This window comes from Meriones unguiculatus, chromosome 12, assembly GCF_030254825.1.
Source record: "Meriones unguiculatus strain TT.TT164.6M chromosome 12, Bangor_MerUng_6.1, whole genome shotgun sequence".
Classification (NCBI taxonomy): Eukaryota; Metazoa; Chordata; class Mammalia; order Rodentia; family Muridae; genus Meriones; species Meriones unguiculatus.
The window spans coordinates 90186026-90207134 of record NC_083360.1 but is presented as its reverse complement, the minus strand read 5'-3'; the positions used below and the strand labels follow the sequence as shown (position 1 = coordinate 90207134).

The window sequence follows — 21109 nt, the reverse complement described above, 5'->3', positions numbered from 1 at the left end:
GCTTGCCTCTTCCTTCTCCCCTGCCTCCACCCAATCAGCCTTCTCATCTTGTGTCGTGATCTTCTTGCCCAGGGATGCCTTCACCCTTCCCTCAGCCTGCAGATTGTAGGCTAGCCATCTGATGCTTTCTAATAGTTTCACAGTGGACCAGCGGTAAAAGGATCTTTCCATTCTGAGGTAAAAACGGGCTCATAGACAGAAATTGCCACAGTCTTATAGAGCTGAAGTTCCAGGGCTTTTTCAGTGACACTATCCCCCACCAGTACTAATCCACAGTAATAGGTGGCAGGTGGGTACCTAAGATGTCTTTACTGAATTGGAGGTGATGTTTCACAGCTCTCACCCAACGGCTTGTTGATGGCTCTAAGCGTAAGACACACTGAATGTCTTGAGAGGCAGCATTCTGGGGAGACTGAGCCTGAGACACCCCAGGCCAGAGACTCTGGAAGTAACAACATTAGCAGCAGCCACCCCAGGGTCACCGCTGAGCTGATGTGGACTTTACAGGCACCTTCTTACTGTTAAAGCCCTGTGGCGTGGGATTGCAACACTGCTCTGCCTCATTCTTTCAGAGTATTTTTTTTTTAATTGACCACCCCACATTGTGAAGAACGAGGAATACCTTGAGCAAGCAGGGCAGTGGACAAGAGGTATGCAGAGCCCTTCTGGCTCTGTGTTCTGGCTCTGGTTCTGTGTTCCCTCCCATCTTTGAGGGCTTCAACATGTGCACCCTGGATGGCCTGTACTTGCCTAGTGGCACTCTGTGACTGGCTCTGTGACAGTCACAAGGCTCTGTGACTGTCACATACTGATGCTCATCTCTGGGTCTAGCTTTGGCCAGTGCCCAGCAGTCAGAAGGTACTCTCTTCTCTAACCTCTGCATCCTCAACATGCTTCCAACTCAAATTCACCAGTCACTGTGTCTCCTTATTTCCTCTCCTCCCTCCCTTCCTCCTCCTCTCTTTTACACACACACACACACACACACACACACACACACACACACACACACCTGTGTGCTTAAAGACTTGGGGATGTGGAGAATGAGAGTTGGTATAACCTCTAGAAACTAGCCAAGGCCCTTATGGAGCAGAAGGAGTCACTTTAGGATTGCCACAGGCTCATGTTTTACAGGAACAGTCTTTGTCCTGGCTTGCCCTGGTCACATCTTCCCCTGCTACTTGTCTATCTGGTACTCAGAGGTAAGGGATTCCTGAGAATGCTCCACTACTGCCATGCATCTGTCTGTGGACACACTCAGCCATTTCCATGGGTCCCCATAAATCATCCTGCCACAGGCTGCTGCTACTCTAAACTTCCTCTGCTGTGTTTACATCTCGGGGTAATGAGGGGCGAAGGGAGGCCAGCCTGATCCAGGTGGTGTCCCAGCCAGGCACTTACAGCCTGCATCCCTGGTTCTGTCCTCCTTAGGCTCAAAGACTCTTCCCCCAACAGTGAGGCCTCAGGTGACCTGAAGCAGTTCAAACCAGATCTGTGCCCAGGAATCCCCAGTCTAGAATCAAAGGCAAAGAAATGTAGTGAGGGCAACGGTGCCAAGAAAAGGCTCCCGTGGGTGTTTAGGGCAGAGGGAGAGTTTGGCCAGGTGAAGATGAGAAGGGCATGTAGACGGTAGGGGCAAATATGAACCTTAGTGTTAGACTTGGATGACAGTTCTGAGACTCATTTGCTCAGTGTGTTTACGGGTGACTCAGATTCCTTCCCTGCAAATTGGGCCTGCTTTCTGTGAGTCTTGATAAGAGTATGATATGACAGATGTAACATCACAAGGGCCTGCCAGCATGCCACCCCAAGCAGAGAAAAGCAAGAATAACTTGGTGGAGGGGACAGGGTGTAGCCTGTGGTGGCACATAGCCTGTGAGGACCCAGGGGAGGTGGAAGGCAGAAAAGGGAGTGGGAGCACTGAGGTAAGCTCCCTGTGGGTAGAGGGCCCGTTGCTGGATTGCCACTGATCAATGAGAGGTGCGAGGCGAGACCAGAGGAGACTCTCAGGGGTCCTGCTGTAGAGGTAGAAGATGGGCGAGAAGAGGTGGGAGTGGATGGCTGGCTCCAGTTGGATTTAGGGAGAAAGTGAAAAGCGGAATAAGACAAAGCTCTAAAAAATATGCTTTGTCAGAAGGGCTGAAATTGAGCTCTCTCCCGGAGAACCCGGAGACTCGAAGGCTCTGGGGCGGTGGAGGGAGGACTGTGAGTGGGAGCCTGTGCTTTGTACTTGGGCTTCCTGGGGAGCACAGGGCTGCTCTGTCCCAAGAAGCAGTGAGAAACTTTAACAAACTGCTCTTTGGTGGAACCTTCTCTTGCAGCCAGAATCCAGAGAGCTGTGTCAGCCAATCACAGTTTTACCTGTGGGGTGAAGGAGACTCCCTTCCCTTCTTCTGAAGCCAGGGTCTGTATTTCAGATCCCCTGTTGTGAAAGAGAAGCTGACCAATGTCATTTGTCCGAAGTTAGGGGCTGGGGACCCCTTGCTGGAGCTGGCAGCCTAGAGTCATGATATGCTCTGAGTTAGATTTGTCCATTGACCGGGACTGTGAGCGGTCACACTATCTGGAGCTTCTAGCAGACTGCTGGTAGCCTGCAAGTTTGGCCACAACTGAAGGATGCCGCTCTCTAAAACTCCAGGCTCCTGCACGCAGGTAGGCAGAGTAGCGGATGCTACCTTATCTTAGCGTGTCTCAGCCAGTTCAGCCACGGTGACGCCTCTGCGATGACATCTCCGAAGAGATACATTTTCCATGGCCCCCAGGAGGCACTCTGACACTGACACATAGAGGCTTAGTGGCTTCGATGCCTACTCATTAGTGGTCATTTTAAGGTAGTGCCTGCCATGCTGTTTGTGATGGGACCTGTCCTACATCAATCTTTTGTCACTAACTCAGCTACCTGGAAGGTACCAGTCGGTTTCTGGTTCTCTGGGTAGCCGGGATGGACCCTTTGGCTCCAGACATTGGTTCATAGTCATAAATGTTGGACCAGAGTAGAGCTACTTAGTAGCTCCTGGAGTCCACATCTCCTCAGGCCTCAGCCCTGCTGACTCTCATGCAAGAGGTCTGTGTGGGGCTGAAGGCTTGCTTATTTAACAAGTTACGTGAGGTGATTTTGTCAAGATGGCTGAGGAAAATTCTGGATGGCATTCAGAAACAGACTGGGACTCTGGGTTCTGAGGTCCCACTGTCCAAACAGCAGATCCAGGACTCCCTATCATCGGGGGACAGGGGGAAGACTCTGGTCCCTTCCTGACACATTCCCTAGAGATATATTCACTGTATGTGGAGATGTCTGTTACATAGCTGACTTAAGGAGATTGCTCTGGAGAGAAACTGAGTCAGGGAGGGTAGACAGAATACTGGAGCAACGAGAGCCCTGGTGACAGGCTGAGGCAGGAGGTGACAGGAGGAGCATGTAGAAAGAGGGTAGGGGAGTCCAAGCACCTTAAGATGTGTCTGTACCTGCCTGCTTACATCTCGGCTCACAGTAACACTTCTGAGCATCCTTTACCTGGTGTTCCTTTCTCTCACAGGGGTGGGGGGACCCCTCCAGAGTCCCCCTGCTCCAGTGACATGGCTCGGACTTTCTCAGCATAGGGATCTGACATATTCTGACATATCCAGCCTGCTGTGTTTGCTCCTGCCTTCACCTCCAGTGCATGGGACACAGGGATCAGGTGCAGGCCAGGCCTTGCTCGGAGCAGGGCCTGTGGCAGTGCACTAAGCCCTAGTGGAGGCGGTGAGCTCCTGCACAACCTGTCCCTTCCCTGCTCACCTCTCCTCGATTCGGACCCAGAGGTCGTTGAACTGCCTTGGCCGCTGGTGTTTGTTCAGCCTCTTGCGCCACTTCTGCCTCCCGAACTCCTCCAGCTGGCTAAGGCTGTCAGGGAGCAGGAGATGTGGGGACAGGACTGGATCCTCCTCCTCAGGAGGGGCGGTGGGGGTCGCTGAGGTTGCTTCTGGGACTGCAGCAGCTGGGGTTGCTGGGGCTGGGCTGGCAGGAGAGGTGCCCTCGGGAGAAGGAGCTGGGCTCCCAGCAGCAGGACTGCAAAGCGGAACAGCACGTGAGTGAGCCATGTGTGCGACGGGGAATGCAGAGGGAAGGTCTTCAAAGCAAGGGGAAGGCCGGAGTGCCCCTGCTGGGGTGGGCTGGAGGGACCCAAGGCAACCGTTGTCTGTTTCAGAGAGACAGAACATTGATTCATCCTTTTATCTTTTAGTCCACAAACTCCCTGCAGCTAGAAATTAAGTATCAGCGGTGACCCAAACAGATGCCCCACTACGGCTCATTCCCTAAAGAGGGAGACAGAGTGAAACACACAGGCTACCATGTGGCCACACCGTTGAGGAGGCGAACATGAACATACTGCAGAGACAGGCGTGAGAGCACAGGGAGGGAGTGCTGGTTCGGCGGAGGGACTCTAGGTGAGTGAGCTCATTTGGCCGTGCCTCAGTCTCCTGTTCTTCAAAGTGGGGGTATGATGGTCTGGACTTCCCCGGGGGACGCTGTGAGGTTATAGGTGAACACAGAATCGGGCAGCCCAGGCCATTGAATGGTTGGTGCTATTCAAGCTGCTCATGTTATCAATTCATCCAGTGCTTTGTGCATTGGAATCTATTGATCATCTTTTGAGTGGAGGTGGGTCAGGCCTAAGTCACTAGAACTCATCCTGAAGGCTGATAGGTAAAGACCACAGCCCACGTTATAACTCATGGCCCAGATTATGGAGGAGTGGCACCTAGACAGAAAGGGGATGGAGGAATATTGCTACCTGCTTCATCAGAATGGCACGGGCGTGAATGAGGTGAGGACCCAGCACAGCGCCTGGTGCCTACAAACCTCTCTGATTTGGGCCACCTGGCATAAGGTCCTGTCTATGCAGGCACCCAAGGGTCCTTCAGTCATGTTTGCAGAATTCATGCTCAAAGCAGTGTGTGCCTCTCAGCCTGCAGACACGCTTCCTATTATTCTTTGCTTTCTGTGGCCCCAAAGGAATTCCTTGGGGACATCTGGCCCTGGAGGGTTTGGAGTGGTTTTAGGAATTGTGTCCAAGCAAAGGGCTTGTGATACCCAGGACTGAAAGCAGCCTGTCCTCCCATTCCACCCTCACACTGAGTGGGTGAGGGATTTCTCTCTCCTTTGAAGAGAAAAAGGCTCAGCTCATCCTCTCCCAGCCCCCATGGCAACTCCAGACTCCCAGGGTCTAGGCTATTGGAGATGCTGCAGCTGTTGAGGGGATAATTCAAAACAGTCAGACAAAAAGATAGCTACAGGAAGCACCTGTGGCCAAGGATGGCTTTTATTGTTGCTGCCTCCTCAGCATCCCCACCCACTCTGCTCTGCCAGTTCCTTCATTCCCCTATACAGGAGGCTGCGGCTGAGAATCCTCCAGTGGAGGCTGTGGGGGCAGAGGGGAGGGATCTCCTTCCTCTAATGCCTGCTCCCCTGCCCTGCTTGGCCACACACAATGAGCTTCAAGGGAAAGTCCTCGGGTGTAGGGAGAAGGGTGAAGTGAGAGGCTGGGAGGGAACTAGAGGAATGCCTTGAACCCAAGGCTACCTTGGATCCCTCATTCCTCAAATATACCTGCCCTAAACTTCTGGCTGAGCTCATGGGAAGTGGTGGGAGGCTGAGATGGAGTCCCAACGCTGAGAAGTCACAGGGAAATGGGGGTGAGGGAGGGGGGAGGTGTATGGGTTGGAGCGGCCTGTGGACCCAAGGAAGCTTCCTCGGAAGGCCAATGTCTCTGTCATTCTTGAGCTCCCTGTGACCAGAGTGAGTACAAGAAGTGGTTAGTTGCTGAGGGAGGCCACAGAACCAGACTGTCATACAAACATGTCCTTCTGCAAGTGAGTTCCTAATGGACTTAGATGCTCCAACTACGTCAGGAAAATTCATAGTTCCTGCCTTGCCATGCTATGATGATGAGTTAGAAGCACCTACAGCCGCATGGAGAATGAGCAGCCAACACACCTGGCTGTTTCAGACTTTGGGTCTTGTAACCAAAAGGACAGGGGCTGAAATCACAACGGGGCCATCCTTCTCACAATGGGGCTGGTGAGAAGGCTTCTACATAAAGGCTTGAACATGAGTCTCTGAGTGTGAGGAACCTGACACTGACCTGACAGTTTCAGGAGGTCAGAGGCTGGTTATTGTCTGAGGCTGGTGCTGTAGATGCTCACACGGGCAGAGCTGATCTCCATCCTTGGGAAAATTCCAGGGCAGGGACAGGTGGTGTGGGGCAGAATAGGAGCCCACACAAGAAAAGGTTGGGAGAGTGGCTTTGTGGACAGACTGGGAGTGTCCTAGCAGGAAAGTCGGAAGCTAGGGGCACAGCCTGAGGAGGCCATGGAGCAGGTATGGGCAGGAAGCAGAGGACCATGAGTGAGAGGGGCAGTAAAAGGGCCATGCAGTGGAGATGGACACAGGAAAGAAAGCGAAATGTAGCTTCTTCTTCCCATGGTCCCATGTTCATCCAATGCCTGGCTGCCCATTGACTTTCTAGGGAACAACTGAGGTCTCTGACGCTTGCCCTATCTAATTGTATCTGAACCCTAAGAATCTTACACGTCCTTAATTCTGCTCCCATTTCCACTGCACTGGGAGATCCCAGCAAGACTGAATACCAGCCTCCTCCCCCCATCTTGCACCCTCTAGTCACAATGCATGGTCCAGTCTGTTCCCACAGACCCCATCTCACAGCAATCTGTTTCGAAGCTCTAGGCCTGAGCAGGTCATCAGGGGCAGTGACCACAGCATATGGCCAGGCACTGGTCAGAGAACCAGCTCAAAAACGCCACCGTAAACCCTGATGCTCACCTTTGGATTGCTTGCCCGGCGGGTGTGTGGTCCACCTCCAGCCCAGCCTGTCTTAGGACATCGATGACAGTGTTGTTCCCCAGAAAATGACCTGGAACACAAGAGGTAGCACGGTCTCAGCCACTTGTCAGGTTCCATCCAGCAAAGAGATGGCCACCTGTTGGGTTTGTGTCTGGGCCAATGAATTATACCAGTGGAGGTCCTCCAATGGTCTCCTGGATGGGTATTGGGACAGAGAATGCCCATACTGTAGCAGTAGGTTTTTTTTTTTTTCAAATCCATGTATCATAGGGGAGATGTACATCTGGTCCCCCTTGCTTATATTCACACCCCAGCTCTGCTGCTCACAGGCCGTACCTCTGCATGCTCCAGTTTCTTCACCTCTAAAGTGAGACTCCAGAGAGTGGGGGCTGGTGGCAGCAAAGGCTCCCAACTGTTGCCTATTGCATTACTAGGGCTCCTCTTTGTAAATTCCACCAGCAACTCATGCCTCCTTTCCTCAGTTCCCTAAGAGCCCTCCAGGGGGCAGAGACCACCTTGCCACAGCCTTACACGTGGCCAGAGTCTTACAGATGCTCAGCATGTGCTGTCTGGATCTAAGCACTTAGATTCATTTCTTCACCATCTACCCATGGTGGCTCAGGTAGTAAACCCTCCCGAATGTAGGACCCAGCAGACACTGACGGTGACCTAGAGAAAGTGCAAACAAAATGACTCTCCTGAAGTGGCCTTCGGCAGTGTGTGTGTGTGTGTGTGTGTGTGTGTGTGTGTGTGTTGTACATCTCACCTACCAGCCCCATTCATTCTCTCAGCACGCATGTATGGTGCAATCTGTTTTGTATGAGATATCATAAATACACAGGTGGAAAATTCAGTCCAGGATTCAGAAGAAGGGAGAAGCATGCCTCACCAGGGTATAGGCAAGATGTCTATACTTTCAGGCTCTGGCTAGGGAGTATCCTGGGGAGGCCAGGTGACTGTGACATAGGAACTTCCTGGAATAGGCTCTGTCCTCTCCCTGCCTCCTGTTCTCAGCCCCCCCCTCCCCTTGTTGTATGAGCACTTTGGATTGGCTCATGCTCCCTGAGTGCTCCAAGATCTCTCCACGCTGAGTCTGCCTCATGGTCTCACATGTAACATTGCCTTCCTGCTCACATTTAGCTCAGGACCTGGGTGTGGAGAGCTGGGGGTTTAATCACTGTCCCCTGACTCGGATTGCCTGTGACGAGTGGTGACAGGTGGGAAGTGGGGAGGTCAGCATGCTGACAACCTCAGGAAGGTAGAGAACACGGTGGACAAGCTGTTAAGAGCAGACAAGCTCCTGACTCAGAGGGAGTCTGCAGGACCTGGGCAGTGGTTGGAGCAGAGGGAGCCGTCCTCAGCCCTCTGGACCTCTAGCTTGACACACAGCCATATTTCCTTAGCTGGCCAGTCAGAGCACCCATGGTTCCACCTAGAGATCACTGGAAAGGTCACCACACAGGGAGGATGCTATGAGTTCTATCCCAGCCTGTGCTATACTTCCTCTGAACCCTTGGGTGCTACCTCTCAGTCTCCGTTTTCTCTCTGTCAGAGGGAGGGATTCGAGTACAGGATGAAAACGGGCTTTCCTGGCTCATGGTCCATGAGGGAGAGTTTTGTTCCATTCAAGACCCCCATAAAAAGATGATCCTCTCTTCTCTCCTTCCTCTCTCCTTCCTCCCTTTCCTTTTTCTCTCTTTTGCTTTTTTTCTCCCCTCCCCCTTCCCCTTCATTTTCTCCTTGACTCCCTCCCTCTTCTCTTAAAATTATGCCATTGGCTTAGTGGACATTGACTGTTGCGTATCCCATGTTTGATGGTGACTGACAGTCTGAGCCCCAATCTAGCACCTCTCTGTCTCAGAATCTGGTTCTTGGCATCAAGATACTACCTACAACGCATGTGACATCACAGGAAGTTGTGCAGGCATCTGTGGTGACAGAGGAGAGTCCCCGGACGAGGCAGTGCTACTAGGTGAGGATGGAGTAGGGTGGCAATAGGACGATTGGCCTCACGTGGAGGGCAGTATGTGCAAAGACTGAAATAGTTTCTACCCAGAAGAGACAAAAGCACAGGTGTGAGCAGGACCCAGAATCTGACCTGACATGCTGCAGACAAGCCCCTAGTTTCTCCGTTAGCCTGTGTGCTGGTTAGTTTTTGTTAATTCGACACAGACTGGAGTCACCTGGGAAGAGAGAACCTCAAATGATGAATGGCCTCCATCAGATTGGCCTGTGAGCATGTCTGCAGAGTATTTCTTTTTCTTTTTGGTTTTGATTAATGATTGATGTAAGAGGGCTCAGCCCGCTGTGGATGGTGCCAGCCCTGGGCAGGTGGTTGTAGGTTGTATAAGAAAGCAAGCTGAGCAAGCCAGTAAGAAGCATTCTTCTTGGTCTCTACTTCAGTTCCTGGCTCCAGGTTCCTGCCCTACTCTTCGTGGGCGATGAACTGCTACCTGAAAATGTAAGATAAATCCTTTCTTCCCCTAGGTTGATTTTGGTTAGTGTTTTCTTACAGGAATAGAAGCCAGCTAAGATATACTGTGATCCTAGCTTTTCTGTTGCCACTGTCTTTCCACCCAAGTGTCAAATGACCTGTGACTCTTTAGCCTGCTCTGAGGACAGCTTAAAGCCTCAGAGAGGCAGGATGGGTAAAACACCTTGGCTAGCATGCCATCTTAAAGGAGCTGAAACTGTTCCTGGCTAAATTGGACTTCCCCTCTCACTTGGCTCTCCTCTGTGGGGCTGGAAGAGAGGAGTGGGTAGCAACTTTCAGTGCCCAGGAGGAAGGACTCTGCCAGGACCTCATGGCCTCTGCTCTAGACAATGAGATAAGTCCTCCTCTGTTTCTGTGGGTTTAAAGCCAAGCTCTGATGATCCAATTACGGCCCCAACACTTGCCCAGAAGTCCTCAAGAGCTACCAGAGAAAACTCCAAATTGTGTGCTATCTAGGAGAAGCAGATAACGCACACTGACTGTCCTGAGGCTGAACTGAGGATGGTCAGAGGGATCAGGCTTGACATAGCCCTACATGGCCCCTGTGGTGCAGACCTTAAGGGATGTTGCTGGGCTCTGAGGTCTGACTGTCTCCTTTGTCTGCTGGAAGAGCCCTGGCACTCCCTCAGCCTTAAGTCTTCCTGAATTAGATTGCTTTCCTTTGTCCAGGGATACTTGGAGAAAGAAAGCAGGTCAAGTTCAAATTTCTACCTTCTCCTCCCTTAGCTACACTCTTTTTTCTCTATCTCTCTCATCCTTTCTCCTGGGATGGGAGAGTGGTACTTCTCCCTCACTTCCTTGTAAAATCCTAGGAGGAACCCTTTTATACGATCTGTGCCTAGAACTCAGTGACATAACCCTGTATGCCCAACCAGTGTTCCAGACATTCACCCTTTCTGGGACTTGGTCTCATGAGATCCACAGTTGCACCTTCTTAGTGCCCAAGGCCCAAGCCTCCTTCTGGCCTGTGCATTTGTCACCATGCTCTCACTCATCTGATGACACCCTTGGTTGGCTTTCTTCTGCCCAGTCCAAACAGGAGCCATGAAAACCTGCCCTTGTCCTCTCTCCTCTTCGTTCAACTCATACCTCAGCTACCAACCCTCATCTTTGGTAAGTTTAGTGACCTACAGTAGTAATGCCTACCTCAGACATAGTGGTGCCCAGTGGCCCATAGAGTCCACCAACCCTGTTTGTCCTCTCTTCGTGTTATCACTGTGCTTCTGATAGACATTGCTAATTAAGCCACGCTGGTCATCTCCTCTCACAGTCAGTGGAGACCCCGGATGTCTCCTCTCAAACGTGCTGGATTGCCCAGCCGCCACCACCTGCAGCCATACTGCATTGTTCTTTAGTCCCCTCCCAGTGCAGCTTACCTGACCTACCCACAGCCGGGAGCTGTGTTGGGACGTGCTCTCACAGAGCCACCTGATGGGGGCGGGGATGGCATATAAGCTTTTCCAGGGTGGCACCATGCCTGATTCATCTTTGTCCCCAGAGTTAAGCCAAAATCTGGCGCACCACCATGGCTCCACGAATGTTTGTTGAATGAATGAGTGACACAGCCTTTTACGCCACATCCTTTCCATGATCTCATCCTGTCCCCAGGAGACCTGAGTTTCCCCCATTCTTGCAGCCCGGCCCTGAACCTTGGAGATTCTCCCCAGGATCCCACCAATCCTAGGAGTTTGGCCCCTATACAGGCCAGAGTCAGGGTCCAGCATACACTGTCCCCGGGGGTTGGCAGACAGGGTTTAGGCTTGTCTCCAAAGCTGGAAATTCTGAACAAGGCACCACCCCCATGCTGGAACCTGCAGGCAAGGTGGTGGAAGGTTTCCAAAGGGGCCCCATAATGTTGGGGCTCAGGCTGCTTGGCTTGCCTAGCCTCCCTAGGGCTCCTGGCCACCACTCTGCATCTCCCTCCATCATTAGCTTCCAGCTGTTCTCTGGCCAGCTCTCTACAGGAAGATACGTTCCATTTCTCTTGCTGAGTCCAGAGAGGACAACAGAAGAGGAAAGAGAGGGTGGGGCACAGGGAGTCAAGGAGACAGAAAAAGGGAAGTGGGAAGAAAAGCAGAGGGATTATCACAGGGTGGAGATGGGGGCAAGGAGGAGAGAAGTCCAGGACTTGGGGAGCAAAAGAAGACAGAGAATAGAGGCCGTAGACCAGGTGAAAGAGATGCAGTAACAACTTCAGGGAGAGAAGAGGGAAGAGGAGACACAGCTAGATGGATGGGGGAGGGAAGAATATGACAGAAATTCAAAGAAACCCACATAGAGATGGAAGAGGGAGAAATGAGGAAGAGGAGAGAGAGACAAGAGAGAGAGAGACAAGAGAGAGAGAGAGAGAGACACGAGAGAGAGAGAGAGAGAGAAGCAGAGTTGGAAGCAAAGGATGCAGTGGAGAGATGGCCCCAGGATGGGTGGTAGTAGATGGACATCAGGAGGATACAAGTTCGGGGAGAGCAGAGCTTCATCACTGTGGGGTGGGGCTAGCCTTGTCTCCCTGAGACCAACCAGGGGCCACTTACAGACATCTATGCACAAACAGGAAAGGCGCAGTAAGATGTTTCAGAGGTGAGAAAATTTTCCTTTGTTCTGGAGACAGGCTGTGCCAAAGCACAAGGCTTGGAGGACAGAGATCATGCCCTCTGGCATGAGCAGGTAGAGTAAGGCAGAGCCTGGACACAAAACTCAATCCATCAATGAACCCTGTAGCTTGGGTGGTTTCCTTTCCCTCTCTGTGTCTCAGCTTCCCCATATAGGGTTGTACCACCTGCCTCCTGGGCCTTCCCACCTGTCGGGGTGAACTAAATACATTTAGCAAGCCTCCAGCCCATGCTGCTCCATTTCATCCTCGAAGTAGCCCTTGAAGGTGCTCCCACTTTATAGATGAGGAAACCGAGGCTCAGCAAGGGGAACAGGAATTTCCTAAGGTCACACAGCTGGTAAGAGGCAAGGCTTTTTGGGCTTTTCCCCAGAACTGTCCCAGTTCACGGCAAGCTCTGTCACGCCCACTCTAAAGTACTTGGCAGCTGCAGAGACGCCAAGATCATGGTCGGGGGCAGGAAATGGTCAGAAACGTGTGTACCTTCCAAGGTTCAGCAGATTGGAGAGGAAAGTGTGTCAAGTGCTCAGCATGAACAATGCGCCAATTAACAGGGCAGTTTCAAGACTGCGGTGGGGGCTGGGTGGCGGAGGAAGAGAGAACCAGATGTTCCCCCCGCACGGGCTCCAGAGTAACTCGGGTGCCTTCGGCCAGCACACATGTTTTCTCTCCAGTGAGCACGTGGGTTTCCAGTTTTCTCCTCCTGGAAGAGGCATCCCAAGTCCGTATTTATGTTCCGTCTGAAATTAATGCAAGGGAAACTTTCAAACGCGAATCTCACTGCCAGGGCCTCCGGCCGGATATCGAGCCATAGCCGTGTTTGTTTTCCCTAGGAAGTGTGACAGGAGGGACGGATAAGGAGGGGCACCAGGGCTTTTAGTCCATCCATAACTGTGTGGAGGGAAACTGGCTGGCCTGGGCCTCCCCTCCTGCTCTTCAGTCACCCAGCACAAGGCTGAGTGAGCCTTCTCAGTTCACTGGGGCCTGGCTTGACACCGCCTGTGGAGACAGCCTCATGCCAGGATCAGAGACACACTGTGGGCTCTACTATTGAAGAGAGAGATAGGCATGCAGGGCTATGATGAAGGGGCACAGTGACCAGGGAATGAAGAGGGAGGGAGGATGGGGAGGGTAGCTGTGAGGGCGTGGCACTAGGGAGTGTAGGAAGAGAGGAGAGACATCAGCGTCCTGGTGCCAACGGTGAGTGGTCCTGCAGTAGAGTATAAAGTGAAAGAGAAGGTGGGCCCTGTGAGGACTGTGGAAGGAGGGAGCAAGCTTCGGAATTCTGACTGCTGCAGGACAAGAAGAGGGTAGACTTTAGGTGGGACCAGAAAACACTTTCCCCGGCAAATGTCTGACTGCCTTGGAGGGAGCTCTTCACATCCTGAGGTGTGACAAGGGAAACACAGATATTCTCAGGAGTTGATGATGCCTGGGTAGAACTGCAGTCCCCTTTCTTTGGTAGTCTTTTCTCTGTGCTCCTGTGTGGCAGTTTCCGGGATGCCAAGCATAAAAAATGAAATAGCGATGGATGGAAGACTACTCTGCCCTGCCATCAATAGGGCAATAATGGACACAAACACCAGGAGGGGCCTGCCCCATCTCTAGCAGGGGAAATGTGACAAATGCTTTGATTCATTCTCTCGTTCAGCTTCCCAACAGTGCAACTTGCCCACGTCATACACTAAAGGCAGAGCTGGATCTACATCTAGGCATGGCTTGGCGGTGTCTGTAACAAGGACTTGTGGAGGTGGCAGCCCAGCCGGTGCCCAACCTCTGGGTTCTTGGGCAGCTCCTGTTCAGAGCAGCCCGTGCCCTGGGGCCTCTGCCACTACCTGACAGCTGTTAAGTGGGCACCTTCCTCAGGATGTCAGTGAGTATGAATTTCTTCTTAGAAATCGCCTCTCCCTTCACCAAGCCATCCACTTGGTTCTAAAACCCGGAGTTTGAGCTTCTAGGTCATTTGGATCAGACGCATTCAAAATTAACATTCTGCTCCAAGGTCAGGAGGCCATGTCTCTGCTGGCACCTGTCATTTCCAGGGTGACTCAGGGTAACTCAGGGTGAGATAGATGCCCCAGAGCCTTTGGCTAGCTTGTCCTGAGGACTTGGTGACCGCCATACTTTATCTAAAAACCATTACAGTCACCTAATACATACTAGATGCATGCTATGCTGTGGGAGGCCAAGATGAGTCAGAGATGGCTCTTCTCCTTCTGGTGCAGATACCCACTGCTGGGTCAGTTCAGGCTAGTTAGAGTGGGATTCATGATGGGCTTCATGATGGCAGGTCCCAGCCTTGGCTGAGACAATCACTCTTTATAATACCAGGCTCTTTCCTGAGGTTCAGTATCCCAGGGTCCAGGGCCTCATGTTGTCTAGAGAGCTATTCAGGGATAGAGGCTCATGCTGCTTTTGGTGGCTTGAATAGCTATGGCTCCTGTAGACTCATGTGTTTGAATGCTTGGCTCATAGAGAGTGGCACAATTAAGGAAGGGTGGTCTTGTTGGAGGAAGTGTGTCACTGTAGGGCGGGCTTTGAGGTCTCCTCAAGCTACATACAGGGACAAAGTGTCCTTCTGCTGCCTAGGGGTCAAGATGTGGAACTCTCAGCTCCTTCTCCAGCACCGTGCCTGCTTGCGTGCTTCTGCCATGCTTCCCTCCATGATGATAATGGACTAAACCTCTGAGACTGTAAGCCAGCTCCAACTAAATGTTGTCCTTTATAAGAGTTGCCATGGTCATGGTATCTCTTCACAGCAATGGAACCCTAACTAAGACACTATCCTGAGCCTTACAGTTACTTAACACTTATCTTGGTTCTTAGATTTCCATGCAGCCCCACAGAGTTTCTCTAGCCCCTTGTCTGGGGTGAAAAGAGCGTTGTCCTTACAGTACTACAGGTTCTGAGGAACCAGGGGTCCTGGGGTAGTAGTGGCTGCACAAGGTTACAAGGTCACTTAAGCTGTGTCTGGTACTGGACCATTCATGTGTTACTCACTGACTCCTACGGCAGTTGTCAAGGGGTCTCTGAGGCTGGGAGAAGGCAAGCTACTGCCTAGCCCAGAACTGCTTCTCAGGAGAAATCCAGGGTCTCTCACAGCCTTTCTGCAAAGGCCACATGCCAGTTTGCCAGCTTCTCCTCTTGCTTTCTTGGTACTGCCCAGCAAGAGTGCTGAGCCTATAGCTGGGATCCTCAGATCTTCTACCAAAAGCACAACCCTGGCAACAAGCTGGGGGACATGGCACACGGTTCCTATTGGCTCGTCCTGTTCAAAGGAATGCTAACCAGGCACAAACCAGAGGGGGCACTCCTTTGCCTGCCAGGAAGCTCTGGAGTGAATGGGAATGTCTCTGGCTCTGGTAGCCATTGCCAGCATGCCAGCCTCTCGGTGCATGTGTGGTGTGGTGACGGGGCTCTTTTTAGCACTGTTGGAAATTCTGCAGAGCCTCTGGAAGGTTTAGCCTCATGTTTGTGTTTGGGGAGCAGGACAGACATGGGTGCTGTGGGGGAGGGGACTGCAGCCTTTAGTCTAGACTCTGGCTGTCCTTGGACCATCTGCCAGCTTTGAGAGGTTTCTGTTCCAAAGGCAGTGAGTAGAGAAGCAAGAGCAAATGCAGGGAAGGCTCGGTCTTGTCTTGAGGACTCTGGGGATGATGTGACAAACTGGAGGGCCTCTGGACTTTCATAAGGGACTTTTCAGCCAGCTCCCTCCTTCTCCAGGAAAACTCTGAGTCAGACTCTGCCAACAAGCATGGGATGTGGGACACAGGGGCTGGAAGGAACCTAATACCTCGCTTCTTGTGGGTCCCTTACTGTACAGAAGGAGTGGGAAAAACTCTGAGAAGACTGTAGGAATACCTCAGAAGGCAAGCCGTTTCCATGACACCAAGCTGTTTTCATTTCTCACCCTCATGGCCTTGACTTAACTTTTACTGTGGCTTACCCACAATTCTTTCTCACCATTTGCTGGCTCCTCTTTCAAGAAACCTGGCTTAGCTTTAAGTTTCTGCCTCCTGCCTCAGACTGTGTGGTTAGATCAATGGGCACTAGGAGTCTCTTTCTAGTGGGTTCTGGTAACTTTATTTGTTACTGTAGTCTCACTTTCCAAAAGGAAGATACAATGTTGCCAGAGCCCTTAATTCCTACTGTGGGGACAGAGACTTAGGTTATGGATCAAATTTCTTGGGGGTAACATAGGAATTCTGCTTGCATACCTCAGGGTCATCACATTCATTCATCCATTTATTCACTCAGCCAGTGAGGATTGAGCATCTTCTAAGTTCTGGGGACACAACTTGGACTAAGAGATGACAGTGTGCTGTGTGAGCAGAGTGTGAGAATGAAGTTCCAGGGCAGTGTGGGGGCTTAGGACGGAGGGCTCAAACTGCAGCTGGATGATGTTTTGGGGAGCCTGGCCACCACAAAGAGTCATCACCATCACCTCACTGGAACTCTGAGGCTCTCTTGCTTCCCGTGTGCACCTCCTCTTATCTTTCTGCCAAATGGAACAGAAGGGATATTCTGTCCTTACAGGAGGCCCTGAGCATAGGGGTTGTATGAGTGGACTGTCAAACAGGACAGTGTACCTTCAACAAGAAGCAGCTGCTTAATTCATTCATTCATTAATTTTTGGTGGCACTGGATTAATGCTAGGCAGATGCTTTATCTTTGAGATATATTTCAGCCAACACAGTTGCCTTTAACTAAAGTGTGCTCACGGCCTAGTATGGTGGGTTTATATCTCCTTTCCATCAAGTTGAAACCTTTACCACTAATGTGTTCCTGTCTCAGGCCCGTAAGTGTGGTTCTAAATGACATTCAGAAGCCTGAAGGCTGAGTGTTCTGGATTCCAATACTCAGAGAGCAACACATTTGTGTCTCTGACTCTGCCTGCCTTCTGTCTGGACTTTGCCTTCCTGTGGGGCAGCTGGTGGCTGCCGTGTAAAGGCATGTCCAGGTTCTGGAAGGCTTCATACAACTCCCAAGTCTCCAAGAGCAATGGAAACAAACCATGCTGGGATGTTGGAACACTATGAGAGTAGAGAGCCAGGATATTGCAACCAGGTAATTAGACCGATAAAATGCTCAAGTCCAAGGATTGTGGAGTGTCGGAAGTTCAGGTTTTACTCAGACTATAGAAATCTAGGGCCACAGAAACTGATAACTTCCAACTGCTAGAGTTGGAAATGAATGGACCCTAGAGGTTACCTGTCCCTCCCACCATATGCAACATGCTGGTGACTCATGCATCTTCCACTTCTGAACCATGCATTTTATTATTGAAAACAATACTACAAGATTTTTGGATGGCTGAATGAATAAACATCCTGAGAAAATCTAGTTCCCTAGAACGAAGGAAAGCATTGACAGTTCCTACTAGTACTCAGGACTAAGCCCTCTCTCACTCACGAGATGCCCTGGAACTGAATGGAATGTACTTAATTCTCTATGATTTGGCTCATCATATCTTTGTATTAAATCTGCCAGGTACTAGCAATTTTGAAACTATGGGCCTTGTCCTGGCATATTTCCCATGCACGGATGGTCACTGAGCAGGGAGCATGCAGGTAAAACTCAGGAGGCAGCTGGGTACAATGTCTGTCTTTAAATCCTAGCTGTTGGGTGTTGCTAGAGAAATCTTAACAACCAGTAACTTGGCAGAATATGGGCCTTCATTGACAGCAGAAAGAGCAATTGCGGGGCAGGTACCTGCTGCAATCTTGGTCCTCAGCAGATAATATGGGTCAGTCAGGCTCTCCTTTGCTGGTGCTCCTTACCTGCTAGCAATCAATCATAAATAACTCAAGTATTACATCTGCGCTAACTTCCTGTCCTGGTCAAGTTTGTGGTCATCCTCTCCTGCATTCATGTCAAATGCTTTCCCCTCTTCAAACCGAGAGCCCTTTGCCATCCTTCTCAACTTCACCTTCCAGATGAAAGAGTAGACTTGTTTAGAAGCCATCAGCTACCTGTTCATACTCACTTTAGCTGAGGAGGTACCATTTTCTGCCCGAAGACCAACTCTCTCCCCTTGCTCTAATCACTCCTTTCATACCTTTTTGGAATCCCTCTCTTTCTGTCTTGGCAGCCTCAGCCATCGTTCATGAGGCTTTAAGAAGGCCATAAAAGTTGCCTTGAGCTTGGCAGCACCTCTTCCCTCATCTCTTCTATTATGCCAAACTGTTTCCCACATAGAAGCAAAGTGGATGGATGTGAGGTTAAACAGTTACCACTTTTTAATGTTGACAAGTAAGGACTTTGATATCCCTTTCTGCTTCTATCCCCAGCCCCTTTTCCCCAGGATTCTTTATTTTAAAAAGGTGTTTGAGTGGATCATTGTGCCCAGTGGTCTTGGAGCATCACAGGAAGGTCAGTGTTTTGCATTTTCAGGCTCTCAGCTTCCTCAGCTATAGGAGAGAGCTGGTGCTAAAGACCATTAGGCTCTGCATAACCTCACACCTGCATCTTTGGCCCATTCTGAAGGGGCATCCTACTCTCTCACTGGCCTCCCTCAGTGACTGTGCTATCTGGAGGCTCCTTCAAGTCTGAAGAACCAGGGAGACAGGTAGCTCCAGTGGCTGCCCTTCAGTAGTCAGCTAGGGCCCCTTAGTACAGAATGCACTGCCCAGAGGCAGCTGTGTGGTAAGTGAGAGGAGAGGTGATGAGGGGACATTTCCTTGCACAGGTCCTCATAGCTACCTGGCTCAGATATCCTGCAAGAGGGAGAGTGGTACTTCCATACCCACATATTAGTATAGGTTCTGCTCTTGTGGGTTCCTCCAGGAGGCCCCTCTAGATCCCTTGTGGGACCCCACCTGTCTCCTATACTGTGCCAGAATCCTAGATAGCCTGCAGTCTAAGACAGTTCAAGCCAAAGCCATCTCCTCCTGTCTAAGTGAGTGAATTGAGGTCACCAGAGGGGAGAAGACTTGCTGGAGGCCACGGTGGGTCAGGGCAGAGCCAGTGTGAGTTCAGAGCTCTTCCTACGCAGCTTCTGTGGCCTTAATGAGCTGTCTTCAGAGGGCCTGCATCCATGTCTGAGCCCCTCCCAAGAGCCTCACTTCAGTGGAGATTTAGAAGGGGGAAGAACGGCCTGAATAAATATACTCCTGGCTCTTGCCCTTAACATACTTGGAGCTGAATGGGGGCAGGAGAGATACAGAGATAGACACTGGACAACCCCATTAAAAAGTCCAGATATCCACAGGGACCCTTGTGGATTGGACTGACTGCTTGGACTCAGGGGTGTGGATAAAGGCCATAGAAGGAAAGGGTAGAGCAGCAGACTGATGAGTACATCTATAAGATGCCATCTTGTTTGTTTGAGACAGGGTTTTACTACATATCCCTGGCTGGCCTTGAATTCGCTAGGTAGACCAGAATGGCCTTAGAGATATGCCTGCCTTTGTGTCCAGAGGACTTAGAATATGGGTGCACATCATCACACCCAGCTTTAAGTAATTTTCACAACACACAGATGTGTTTCATAAATTTAAGTGGCAAGAAGGAAAAGGTTATTGTAAATCACAGAGCAAAAGTTGACTAACACAGAACTCATATACAGTATCCTGGCTCCAACGCAGCCACTGTAGAGACAACCACAGAGAAAGCAAAGCAGAAAGGCTAAAGAGGATCAGAGAAAGAATAGACCCCAAGGAGTCCTGTGTAGACATCTTTAGTTTCCTTCCCAGGAGAAGAAAGAGCCCCAGAAACATTTAGCTAATGCCCTGTGCTGCTTGTGTGGTGATACTTAAATTCATTGTAATAGTGAAATAGTGGTGACGATGTTGATTGTAGCTGACGGTTTGGATTCCCGCTACATGGCAGGTTAGTTAAATGCCACTCACCCTTACAACTACTGTACAACACAGATACATTTAATTCATCAAATGGTAACTGCTATCCTTTCCATTAACAGGAGAGAAAATTGAACCCTGGAGAAAATACCAGCTTGGGTGACATGACACATGGCCCCATTGGATCTGTGGGCTGTCAAAGTCTATTTCCCTTATTCCTGAGACTACAGGGTCCTTATGATTAGCCCTGCTTTTTAAATTATTCTTTTATTTTTTAATTTTTATCAATTACATTTTATTCGCTTTGTATCCCCCCTGCATCTCCCTCCTTCCTCCCCTCCCATCCCTCTCTCCCCCTTCTCCACGCATGCCCCTCCCCAAGTCCACTGATAGGGGAGGTCTTCCTTTCCTTCCTTCTGATCCTAGAAGCAGAAAGACACACAGGGTGTATATACCCACTCATAAGTGGATATTAGCCCTGCTTTTAAGTTGTTGGGTGGATTCAGGATGGGTTGAACACAGGAGGATTGTTTTGGGTTTTCATATGTCCACCTGGCACTTGAAGAGGCCATGAAAGTTACCCTGGTGCTTTCCTCCAAGGAAGATGCTACGAGAGAGTACTTGGCCAGAAGATGGAGAAAGCACTGGGATTCTAGCTCTGCTATTTGGTACCATGTGGCTTTCATGCCCTCCTCCGGGCCTCAGCTTATCCCTTGACAAGTAGAGGCTGGGGCCAAACCTGCTCCAAAGGCGAAGAAGCAGATCTTGTCCTGGTTCTCCCGCAACAGTGCCATGACCCTTCTCCCCATGCGCTCATTCCTCTTGTAGATGAGCTCTTGGCGAAAGTAGCTGTCGATCTCCTGGGCTGTCACCTGCTCATGAGGTGGGAGGGTGGTGTTGATGAAGTTTGGTAGCTGCAACGGTAAGACAGAAGCCATGTTTAGGTTGTAATAGAGCAAGACAGATATGAGACGCACAGTCCAGGAAGGGCTGGCAACCTACCTTTCTGAAGCCCTATAACTGGCTCTGTTTCCAGTTTCTCATTATCCCTCAGATCCTCAAAGACGAACATTGCTCCAGGTTTAAATGTGAAGCAAGCCCAAGAGGGGAGGATCCTGAGGTATGTGCAACCATAGCCAGTGCATGGTGGAGCCCATCCATATGGCCTGGTGTTAAGAGTCTCACACAGGCTTGCCTAGTATCGCTCTAGAGGTTGAGGCTGTGCTTGGCTCCTTATGTCCTTTCCTCATCCTTGAGCCCTGCATGACTTGGACCAGGAACTCAGTTCAGCAAGAGGGTATAGATGACAGGTATGGCAAGAAGGCCATAGGGCTTTGGGTTAGGGTGACTTAAGCTTTGTATTC

General features: G+C 50.7%; 1 protein-coding gene across 1 annotated transcript in view; it reads right to left on the bottom strand.

Annotated features, from left to right (window-relative positions):
* Positions 1–21109, bottom strand: part of Trabd2b (TraB domain containing 2B) — a 202804-nt gene that overhangs the window by 7787 nt on the left and 173908 nt on the right. The window contains exons 5-7 of the mRNA XM_060366166.1: positions 20485–20659; positions 6824–6914; positions 3779–4048 (exon numbers count right to left, since the gene is read on the bottom strand). Coding sequence (XP_060222149.1) covers positions 3779–4048; positions 6824–6914; positions 20485–20659 — 536 coding nt within the window. The remainder of the gene's footprint in view (positions 1–3778; positions 4049–6823; positions 6915–20484; positions 20660–21109) is intronic.